This window comes from Panthera leo, chromosome B3, assembly GCF_018350215.1.
Source record: "Panthera leo isolate Ple1 chromosome B3, P.leo_Ple1_pat1.1, whole genome shotgun sequence".
NCBI lineage: Eukaryota > Metazoa > Chordata > Mammalia > Carnivora > Felidae > Panthera > Panthera leo.
The window spans coordinates 46373193-46385827 of NC_056684.1; the positions used below are offsets into that span (position 1 = coordinate 46373193).

At 38.0% G+C, this 12635-nt stretch overlaps 1 protein-coding gene across 3 annotated transcripts in view; it reads right to left on the minus strand.

The window, feature by feature from the left end:
- AQP9 (aquaporin 9) overlaps window positions 1–12054 on the minus strand; it is a 115983-nt gene extending 103929 nt beyond the window's left edge. The window contains exon 1 of one of the 3 annotated variants that reach the window (XM_042941902.1): window positions 11531–12049. In XM_042941902.1, the coding sequence (XP_042797836.1) occupies window positions 11531–11641 (111 nt within the window). In that variant the 5' untranslated portion in view covers window positions 11642–12049. Of the gene's footprint in view, window positions 1–11530 lie in introns of all 3 variants that reach the window. The other 2 variants (XM_042941901.1, XM_042941900.1) reach the window with 2 other exon arrangements.
- Between the last annotated feature and the right edge of the window lie 581 nt (window positions 12055–12635).

The window sequence follows — 12635 nt, forward strand, 5'->3', positions numbered from 1 at the left end:
GGAAAGGGAGCAGAGAGACATTCTTTTTTTTTTTTAATATTTTTAATGTTTATTCATTTATTTTTGAGAGAGAGAGAGAGAGAGTGAGTGAGGGGGGTGGGGAGGACAGAGAGAAAGGGAGACAGAGAATCCTAAGCAGGCTCTGCACTGTCAATGCAGAGCCTAATGTGGGGCTCAAATCCACAAAACTGTGAGATCATGACCTGAGCAGAAACCAAGAATCAGACACTTAACAGACTGAGCCACCTAGATGCCCTGCAGAGTGCCACTTTTTTGGAGAGAGTGCTCTTCAACAGGGTATGCACATTCATCAGTCTTCCTTTTCTAGTTTTCCACTTTACAACAATCATTTCTTGTTGGTGATATACCCGAGCAACCTCCCAGAAACAAATGTAAGACTGCTGTGGAAGAACAACCCCACAGTGCAGGCCGTACAGAATTCCCACAGAGAAAAGCAAACTCTCCTGGAAGAGTTTACACTACAAATTTAGAAAACACTAAAGGAAGTTTTCTTTTGTGAATGAGAGTGCATAAAATAAACAGGATTATTAGTTCCCCCAAAACTTGAGATGAACAGAACAATCATAAAATACCATCGGTACATTAGGCTTTAGTGAGTTAGAGAGAGAAAAGAAATAAACACATGAGAAGAGAAAAGAAAAGCAATTTTTGAAAAGAACCAAATAGAACTTCTAGAAATGAAAACATATTAATAAAACTAAAGACTTAATGAATGTATTAAAAGATTAGATAAAACAGAGAGGAATTCGTGCATTGGAAAATAGATTTGAGACAACTACATAAAATTCATCATGGAGAGATTAAGAGATACAAATATGAAAGAAGGGTAGAGACATAAATAAAAAAAGTAAGAAGGTCAGCCATATATGCACATTTAATAGGAATTCTATAAGGAGAAAACAGAGACACTGGGGAGAGGCAAGGCGATTAAACTAAGAATTTTCTAGAACTGTATAAATTGTGAATCTTTAAATGCTGATAAACAATGAATCCTGAGTGTTATGTATAAGATAAAATAAGCCCTAGTCATATTGTAGTGAAATTTCAAGGGAAAAAAAAGAGAAAGTCTTTTTGTTGTTGTTGTTGCTTTTATAATTTTTAAAATTTCAGTATAGTTGAAACACAATGTTACATTAGTTTTAGGTGTACAACATAGTGATTCAACTTCTCTATATGTTATATTCTGCTCCTTTCCAATGCAGTTACCCTCTGTCACCAAACAACACTATTACAATACCATTGACTAGATTCCCTATGCTATGACTTTTATTCCTGGAAGCCTGTATCTCCCACTCCCCTTCACCCATTTTGCCCATTCCTCTATTCTTCTCCCCTCTGGTGACCATCATTTTGTTCTCTGTATTTATAGGCCTGATTCTGCATTTTGTTTATTTATCCATTCATTATGTTTTTTTAGATGCCACATCTGAGTGAAATCACATGGTATGTGTCTTTCTCAGTCTGGCTTAAATACCCCCTCTATCTAGGCCTGTCCATGTTGTTGCAAACGGCAAGATCTCCTCCTTTTTTATGGCTGTATAATATTTGTGTGTGTGCGCGTGTGTGTGTGCCACATAAAAAGAGAAACTCTTAATAGAAACTAGGGAAATTCAGATTAAGACAAGAATTAGATGAACACTAGACTTGTCAACAGCAATAAGAGACATTGGAAGGACACCTGCGAATTGCCAAGCAAAACCAGTTGTCAACCTCAAATTCATCAGCCAATCATTGAAACTTGAGAGTGAAATAAAGAAAAACTCAGGCAAACAAAGACAGAGAAAGTTTATTCCTCACACACCCTTTCTGGAAAATTTCCTAAGGAAAGGTTTTTTTACTGCACAAAGAAGGAAAATGCACCTAAAAGTAATGCATATATGTATAAGTAATTAGCAAATAAAGTGATAAGTGGTAGTAAATTTAAATAAGTAATCATCATTAAAAATACCAATAATAAAAATATTGGAGGTAGAATTTAAATATCAGACAATAATGACATGTAAGATAGAGTGGTTGATTACAATCAGGATTTTAAAAAGTTTTTGAGTTGTTCAGGAGGAAAGAAGTTGATTCACTTTAAATTTTGTTAACTCTAGAATACATTTTCTAAAGATGAAAGGGTAAATACTTAAAAATAGAACAAGCACAGGAGAAAGGGGAGAAATAAAGAAACCTGTTCAACTCGATGGAAAAATGTAAGAAAGGTCACTTAAAAAGGGGGGCCGGGCACCTGGGTGGTTCAGTCAGTTAAGGGTCAGACTCTTGATTTCTGCTCAGGTCATGATCTCACAGTTCATTCATGAGATTGAGCCTCTGCTTGGTATTATCTCTCTCCCTCTCTGTGCCTCTCCCTGTTCATGCTCTCTCTCTTCTCTTTCTCTCAAAAGAAACTTTAAAAAAAAAAGATCAAAGCAGAAATTACTGAGTGAAAAAAAAAACACATTAAAAATTAGAGAGAATCATCACAAGTACAGTAGAGATATTAAAAGCCATATGGAAATACTATGAAAAATTATTTCACAATTATTGCTTTCACTGTATTGATTTTGAAAATATTAGCAATTTTGAAAAACTATGTTTCAAAACACAAATGAAGTACAATATAGAAAAAATATAAATTGCTAAAATGTAATTAAGAATAGAAAATCTGGGGGCTCCTGGGTGGCGCGGTTGGTTTGGCTGAGTGTCTGACTTCGGCTCAGGTCATGATCTCAAGTTCTGTCGGTTCAAGCCCTGCATCAGGCCACATGTTGACGGCTCAGAGCCTGAAGACTGCTTCGTATCCTGTGTCTCCCTCTCTCTCTGCCTCTCCCCAACTTGTGCTCTCTCTCTCAAAATAATAAATAAACATTAAAGAAATTTAAAAAAAAAGAATAGAAAATCTAACTTAGACAATTAGACATAAGTTTTAGAGAAATCTTCTTGTACACTTCTCTCTCTCTCGCTCTTTTTTTAGTGCATATGCTAAGTAATCTTCAAGGAGTAGGTAATCCTTACTTTATACAAAGTGTTGTAGTACGGTGGGTTTGTGTATCCATTCCCCTCGTGAACCGTTATGTGGTTTGCAACACAGAAAATATAAATATAAATATAAAATATAAAATATAGAAAATATAAAAAGAGGGAAAGAACTACTTTTCATGGTGCTAATGTAATCTTGGTGATTAAATTAGACAAAGGACAACATAAAAAGAAATTATAGTCCAAATCCTTAATAAAACATTGCAAATGAAATGCCACATGATTAGGTGGAAATTCATCTCAGAAATGTAAGGATAGTTTAATGCTAAAAACATTGTCAATGTAATTTTCTTCATCAACAGATAAAAGAGTAACCCCTATGCCTATCTCAATAAATATAGAAGAGATACTTTTTTAAAAATTCAATAAACATCCCTAATGAAAGCTTTAGTAAATGAGGGGCAGATAGGAATTCCCTTACTCAAATCAACAATGCCTACCCAAAGCCTATAGGAACTCTCACACTTAATGGTAAAACATGAGAAGTAGATTCTTTAAAGTTGGGGATAAAATAACAATGCTACAATGATAGCTTCTAATAACCTTGTACTAGGAAGGTTTTAACCATGATAATAAGAAGAAATTAAATATTAAGGTCTAGAAAGAAAGAAAATAAAAGTTCTCATATTCTCAGGGAAAAAAAAATTGTTTGTACCAGCACAATCCAATAGAACATTTCACATTAAGAAGGGCACTTGTTGTGGGAGCACTGGGTGTTATATGTAAGTGATGAATTACTGGGTTCTAATCCTGAAACCAATATTGCGCTATAGGTTAACTAATTTGAATTTAAATAAAAACTTGGAAGAAAAAAAAGAAAGTAATTATAACAAAAATATATGGCATTGGTGCTGGTTTGGACAGAGAAATCACTAGAACTAAAAAAAGTTTTGACATACAACCACCTTCATATATGAACTGATATATGATCTATCTAACGGGTATATGATATCATCACAATCAGTAGAAGCAGAACAGACTGGTCAAATACATTACTGAAACAATTGGCTATTTTACCAGATAAAGGGCACCTACTCTGCACCATACACCAGAATAAATTCTAATGACTTAACTATGAAAAGTAAGACATTAAGCTGTAAGAAAACACAAAATATCAAAATCCTATTATACTCAATAAGAAAAAGTTAAAAAATGCAGAGGATATGAGCAGGCAATTTAAAGAATAGGAAAGCTAAAGCTTCAGTAAACCTGAAAAAGATGGTGGATTGCCCTAGAAATTCATTAAAATTACTAGTGAAATTCTATTTCTTTTTTTTTTAAGTTTATTTATTTATTTTGAGAGAGAGAGAGAGAGAGAGAGAGAGAGAGAGAGAATGCACGAGGGAAAGGCACAGAGAGAGGGAGAGAGAAAATCCCAAGCAGGCTCAGCACTGTCGCATGTCAGCGCAAAGACTAACGCGGGGCTCAGTCTCACAAACCATGAGATCATGACCTGAGCCGAAATCAAAGGTCAGACACTTAACCAACTGACCCACCCAGGCCACCATGGTTTCTTGTATGTCGAATGGGCAAAAATCTAAAAGTTGGATAATATCAAGGGTCAGTGAGTACATGGAAAACGGGGACTCCTATGTTACTGATGGTACTTAAATTTAAAACCACTTTAAAGAGCAATTTTACAATATGCATGAAGTTGAAGATGCACATGCCTAGGGCCACCAAACCTACTTCTAAGTATGTACTCAGAAGAACTCTGGGACACACATACAGGACACGTACAAAGACGTTCACTGCAGCAGTGTTGGTAATGTGTTGCAAACCACATAACAGTTCACGAGGGGAATGGATACACAAACCCACCGTACTACAAAAGTAAAATGAATTGCCTACACCTACATGTCCCCAAATAGATAAATCTCAGAAAGTGTATTTGGGAGGAAATTTTCAAATCGTAGAAGGCATACAAACTATGAAGCCATATATGTACATTTTGAAAACATATAAAACATATATTGTTTCAGGCAACAGCAGTGGAAGTTCAAAAGCATACATGAGAACGGTAATTTCAGCATGGTGAAGAAAAACCAGAGATTTGATTCTAATCCCAGCTCCACCACATATTTGCCTGTGGGCAAGTTACTCGATCATACTAAGCCTTCATTTCCTTATCTGTAAAATAAGAAAAATTCCCTTACCTCATGAGATTTTTCCAGAACTAATGATTGTCTGGGTATAGTGTATGTTCAACAAATGTTTACCCCTTTCCTGGTCTTTTGTCCTCATCTCATCACCATGCTGGAAGGCAGAGAACCTTCTGCATCAGCCTTCTCACAGCTGCTAAAGGTACAGGGCAAGGGCCCACATAGAACCCTACATGCTTAGTTCTTCCACACTTTCATATTTAGAACCTGGGACTTTCTTAAAGTGACAGAACACCCAGTACAAAAGTACAGACCCATGAGAGGCTGAGAACTAAACGTAAATCGAAAGTAAATAATAAGAATCAGGTGGAATTGACTGTGGTGGAAAAAGCATTTGACAGAATCCTGTGAGTGTGTGGGTCTCTGTTTCTTCATCTGAAGGACACAGAGGCATTGCATTTGGGGCCAGAATCAGCCAGGCACTGCTGACAGCAGAGGCTTCTGCCCAATCATATGTTGGCAGACTGACAGCTCTAGCTCAGTGGGACCCTCATCATTGGCAGCCAGGCCTGGAGGGGGACAGGTCTTTGCAAAGTCATAAGCCAGACCAAGCAGAGAGGAAACAGAGAAAGGGCAGGTGACTGTTGAGCAAGAAAGTGTGAGAGAAGAGTTATGGTGTCCCTTTATTCCCCCTTGCCTATTGGTCCCTTGCTCTGAGCCACAAGGTGTCCTCAAGGAGAATCCAGAAAATAGAAGCTCTAGGGGAAACACAGTGCAATGCATGGTCAATGTGTTCATTAAGGACATGAAGATATGACTGAACCACCTCAGAACCCTAGTGTTACAAGAGCTTTGAGTGTGTTTGTAGATACTGAAGTGGTCCATAAACTCTATGCTAATAGAGCTTCTGTAAAATTTCTCTGCCAGGATCATGTCTGCTCTATATAACCATCTTTTGGTACCTTTACTATCTAATGTATTTTAGGCTATAAAATTAGTAAAGTTCTCTTGAGCTTTCCCATGAAAGGAGTTAATTCTCATCAAACAATGGTACATTAGTAATAACTAAAGCCAAGATATCAAGCCCAGCTCTCACATTCATGGGCTGGGTGACCTTGGGTGAACCTCTTAATTATGTTATACCTATTTCTCCCACCGGGCAAAATGGAGTTGATATCTTTCTCTCTCTGTATCTCTTTCTTTCTCCCTCTCCCTCTCTCTTTCTCTCCCTTCCCCCCAGGAAAGATATAAATATAACAATAAACAAGAATCTATATGAGATGTGCAACAACATGGATGGATCTAGAGAGTATAATGCTAAGTAAACAAACACCACATGATGTCACTCATATGTGGAATTTAATAAACAAAACAAGCAAAGACAAAAAGAGACAAACTCTCTAGAGCACAAACTGGTAACCAGAGGGAAGGTAGGTGGGGGCTGGATGAAATAGGTAAAGGGGATTAAAAGTACACTTATCATGATGAGCACTGAGTAATATATAGACTAGTTGAATTTCTACATTGTACACCTGAAATATAACACTGTATATTAACCAAAATGAAATTGAAAAAAATAATCTACCTGAGAAGGCACTCTATGCCTCTTGGAGGGAAAACGCAGTGGAAACCAAGAGAAGTTTATGCTTAAGGCAGTGTGGGCTCCACACTGACTCAAAGGACATATGATTGCATCAATCTGTGTGTCAGCTTCCCCATCAATAGGAAGGGCCAGCAACATCTATCTCATCTGGTTCTCAGAGCTGTCCTACTAGTACCTGGAAATTCTAAATATGTAGCAGTTCCAAATGTCCTGAATTATGCCCTGCAAAGCACTTATTTTAAGAACTGGCTTGTTTTAAGAATTTTCCTATTTTACTCTAAATGCTAATCATATATTCTTTTGTTTCAAAAGCTCTCCAGTATGAAATAGACCCACTCTAAGATCTGAGCACACTTTGTAATAATAATTTTAAAGACCTAGAATTTCTATAGTTAGCATATCTGGTATCTCTCCAAGAACAGAATGGCAAACTCAGTGACTTTGGCAAGGTGGGAAGTTTGGTCATGAAGTCACGGAGGAAGGCAGAAGCAGATATGGAAATCACTGTGGGGTTTGACATTTGTCATGTGCCATCCATCTCACTTCCTCCCTCCCTCCTGCACTGCCCACTCCCTTATGCCCTCCACATCCTGTGTCCCAGGTCTCTGCTCATTCTATTTCACCTTCAGGGCACAGATCGAGGCTATTACTTTTAGCAGAAGTATTTACATTTTTTCAATCTTGGAGATGCCAAAAGGTAGATCTCTAATGTGCAAGCTTGACAGAGTGAGACAAGAATTTAGAGTCTTTCCCAATACACAAGGAGATGATCACCCACTCATAAATTCTGCCCTGGAAGGATGCCCTTCCACTACAAGAGGAAATATAGCTGCTTGCCAGGCTGTTCACCTCAGCATCTTCAATAGGATGAACTCTGTATCAAAGAATCCGGAAACATTTGAAGACAGGAAAGGGTGCATGGAGTGGTGAGGAGTAAACATAGCTGCTACAAGAAACGACTAGAGATTCTGGGAATTTCAGCCACCAAAAGACATTTTAATTGAACACACATTTATGGGGTCCCATTTACGTATGTGCAGAGTTCTGTGGCAGATGTTGGGGAAAGGAGGCTGCAAGATGTCTAGAAGGAGACAAAGAAGCTGTTTTCAAGTACTACAAAGACTCTGAAGTAGAAGAGGGGAAGGGGCGAGCATGGGGAAAGGGAGCCAGCATTTTATGAGCGGTTCCTATCTCAGGAGCTTTACATGTAGTGGGTATTTAATGTGCAGTTTGAAATCCCCAGGCCCTGAGCCATGTGCAGAAGGCTAAGGATTCCCCTGCTCGCTCCCTTCCCCTTGTTGAGCAGTGACCCTTGTTGAGCAGTGTTTTCTGCTTCAGAAAGCTTTGGGGGTACAACTCATGGTCTGGCCTCATCAGGTGCCCACCAGTTAAACTCACATGACTGCAAGCAAATGAGAGAGCTAACTCATGGCTCCAGTCTATGGAGACGTTCAAGTGGAGGGAGTCTGATTTACTATCTATCAAGGACATTGTGGAAGGAACTCCAGCAATGGGTGGGAAGTGTAGGCTCTAGAATTAGAAAGAATGCCAGTTCAGTGCTTTCCTGGTTTCGGCCAGTGACTTCATCTCTTTGAGTCCTCATTTCTTCAATTGTTTATGAGTAATAATAAAACCTTCCCAATGCAGCTATTGTAGGATTAAACAAATGTATGTAAAGAAGCTAACATATGGTAGGTACTTAATACATACTCCCTCCCTACGTTTGCAGCTCAAGGCTTTGAAACCCTTCTATGTATTAGGGAAGATCCACTGTGACCCCTCTCCCTGGCACTAGCAAAGGTGAAAAGGTATACCTATCCCTTTCTAATTTGGGTCTATAAGCCCAAATTAGAGCTAATTCTTTGGCTTATAACCTAGTTATTGTTGTTTTTAGTTATAGTTTACAAAGAATTTTTCATGGACCTTAATGCTACCAGTGGGCCTTATTAGTCATTTGCACCATGGTATAAATGAGTTTAAGATACTTCTTCTAAGGGCAGGTTTTTGAGAGTAAGGAGGAAAATGGCACCAGACTCTCAGGGTCTGGGGGAAAAGCCAAATTTGAAGGACTGATGAGTCCTGCATATCCTCTGCCATCTTTTTTTTTTTTTTTTTTAATGTTCCCTTTTGCCCATACCTTGTCAACAATCAAAGCTTTCTACTATACAAAGCAACATATTATGCACATTTTCTAATAAAGCAGAAATAATTATTTTGGCTAAGAGTTGAGCAAAGCCACATAATTGGTTAGAAAAAATATTGTGTTGTGCGAAAACTTCTGGCATATATACCCCCAAGCCTTAATAAAAATATTATAATCACAATTATGGATTCCACAAGAGTTTGCTTTAAAAAATTAATGTACAGTGGAGATGGAAATGAATCATTTAGGAAATTATTGGCTTTGGCCAGAAGACACAAAGTTTTATTTTTCAATATACAGTATGAAGATATGTGTTTAGCTCCCACCGTGAATGGTAGGGGAAGACATGCTACTAATTGTATGAGTAAATGGCTGACGGTAACTTTCACTTACTCAACTCGGAGGGAATGAGATTAAGAAACAGCTTCTTGTTAAGAAAGGAGGGTTTAAATTAAAAAAAAAAAAAAAAGGAGGGTTTTTAACTTTTTCAGTTGCAAAATGGTTGTTTAGTTCACTTCCTCCTCCGTGTTTTCTGCAGACGACTATAGAGTGTAACTGAATTTGCTTTACTTCTCAGTACCACAGGTCACCATAGAGCTGCATCGAGTCTGTAGTGACATCCACTCTCTTCTTTGGGACCAAATTTCAAGTAACATGAACAGTTTTTGTCTTGCTGAGGGTGATTTTCTAGTAAGCACAGAGTAAGATCAGAAGAATCATGGGCTTGGGGCACCTGAGTGGCTTAGTCCCTTAAAGTGTCTGACTTCGGATCAGGTCATGTTCTCACAGCTCGTGAGTTTGAGCCCCGCATCGGGCTCTGTGCTGACAGCTCAGAGCCTGGAACTACTTTAGATTCTGTGTCTCCCTCTCTCTCTGCCCCACCCCTGCTCACACTCTGTCTCTCTCTCCTTCAAAAATAAATAAACATTAAAAAAAAAATTTTTTTTAAAGAAGAATCATGGGCTTTTATTTTCTCTCTTTTTCTCCAACCACCCACCCTCCCATCCACATTCTTAACACAAGTGAGGACAGTCAAGAAAGAATGCAAATAGCTGTCCATTTGCCTCAAGAATACTTAAGTGAATTCAGTAAAAAGAGGTTCTCAGAGACCAGAATACTTATGACTTTCTCTCAATTTACACTAGTTCAATTTTTTGAGTTCACACTTGTTTCTTGATCTTGGCTTATTCTCCTAAATTATGTATTTATACAAAGCAAAGAACTTTATTCTGAGATATAGCTGACTTATAAACATTATATTAGCTTCAGGGGTACAATATAATAATTCAATATTTACATATGTTATGAAATGATAACCACAATATGTCTGGTTAACATTTATCACAACATAGTTATAAATTTTTTTCTCCTGATAACAAACTTTATCTATGCTCTTAGCAACTTTCAAATATGCAATACAGTATTATTAACTGTAGTCACCATGCTGTACATCAGCAAGAACTTGTAAGTTTATGGACAAATCTCTATAACTTTAAGAAAAATGAAATTATTAATACTGAAGTAGGGAATCTTTGAGTGGATTTTTAAAAATAAATTTTTTTTAACATTTATTTATTTTTGAGAAAGAGAGAGAAAGAGAGAGAGCATTAGCAGGGCAAAGAGAGAGGGAGACACAAAATACAAAGCAGGCTCCAGGCTCTGAGATGTCAGCACAGAGTCCAACACGGGGCTCGAACTCACGAGCCATGAAATCATGACCTGAGCCGAAGTCAGATGCTTAACCAACCGAGCCACCCAAGAGCCCCTTGAGAGGATTTTTTTTAAAGCAAGTTAAAGTTAGTGGTTGTTGCATATGAGAATAATTGAAAATTTAATTTTCTGGCTCCAGATGAAAATTCAGGATCCAAAGAATGCTATAGCATGCAATAGGGTGGAAGCTTAGAGCCCATGCCACTTACATAAACTGTCCAGTCTTTCCTTAATAGCTGTGCAGTTCTCTGGACAAAATCCTTGAGTGTTCTTAGAATCAATCCTTCTGTTTATACACACACACACACACACACACACACACACACACACACACACACAAGGTTCTTATAACTGTTGTATTGAAGATCTTTAGATATCAGTTTCAGGTAAAAAGAGGGGAAAAATGAGGTAAAACCAAAGATGGATGATTGTAGAATGCATATTTCTATCTAGTGCAATTTCTAACTTGTTAAAAGTCAAATGATATGACAACACAATCTTTGCCGAGCACTTGTAATACTGAGCTGTTTCTTGCCACTCATATTTATTGACTGCCAGTTCTTACTTCAAGTGACTGAGTCACCTCAATATTTGTGGGAAATAAACAAGGTATAAATCAATTAATCAATGAGACAAATTACTAATGACTGATTTTAATCAAAGCCAGCTCAGAATCTCAGTAAATTGCTGAAGTGAAGAAAGTAGTTCACTCCCCCTCTCCTGTCCCCATCAACTCTTGTGAATAAATGAAATGTGTAAATGGAAACCCAACCTTGTGGCCCGTACAGAGCCAAACAGCCCGGAAGGAACATCCTATTTCCTGGAAGAGATGAATCTAGCGACAAACTTAAAGAAAAGAAAACAAAACTATTCATTACCAGCTGGGTAGAAAGGAAGGCATAATTGGGTCAGGTTTCAGGAAACACTTACGATCATTATAAAGGTGCCCAAGAACTCAGAGATTGTTTCTTTAGCTAAGGTGCTCTTCAAGACCAGTCTTTGCTTGAAGCTCTTCCCCTTTCGTCCTTTCCCAGGCTGCATCTTGGGTCTTCTCCAAGGACCACTCTCCACCAATACCTGCTTCTTCTGGTCCCTACTTCACTCGCACATGAAAATGGGAGTTTTGACAACTGCTCACAGATTCCTGGAGATGTCTGGTGAGCTTCTCTGACTGTACAAACACTGTGCCAATTAGAACCCGTGACTTAATCCTCTTCTGGTGAAATTGTCATCTCCTGTTCACAGTTGTTTATTTGAATTAGCAGGTTAGAACCTGAAATCCCCCAAACGATCCTTTTTGTGCCTGATAGATTAATCATTACCTTTATTCTCAAGGTATTTTTTTCTCTGTTGGTTTTTGTTTTGTTTTGTTTTGTTTTTTTCTTCAAGAGATGAGAAAAGAGATGTTGTGCTGGTTGTGTTGCCAAACCACAGCGATGGGCTCCCGTCCAGAAGATTTGCATGTTACACAATTGCAGTCTTCTGTTTTCTTTTTTTTTTTCCCCTGTTCAGAAGTGGGTGGTTGGGGTGTAGTTTGGGATTGTCAAATCAGGTACAGATACATCCAGTGTAAACATTCTCTTCTGAAGGAACTTTTCATGCACGTTGGAGAATATAAAGCAAATACAGATGTATTGTTCTGCAAGATTAATCCCTCTTGTTTTCTTCCAATGTAATTCCAGTGATTTAATGACACCTTCTTCAGGGTGGTAAGAACAACTTCATCCATTCTAGAGATGGAGAAACTAACATACAGAGAGACCATTGCAAGTCTTTAGGACAGGATGGATCTCCTCCTTGGTTACTGTGGCTGGGTTTCATCTACTGAGGATAGACTGGGATCCAAGAATTAAAATGATGGAGAAAGCAACTTGTTGACTTTCTTCTGAAGGAGGATTCTGGTTTGAAAATCTAGTTACTCCCTTTTGTTTACCATGAAATATTTAAGCAAAATTCATAGAAAATAAACAATAGCAGCTTGAAACTGTTGGAGGTCACTGAGCCAGAAAGAGATCAGTCTGAGTATATGCCACGC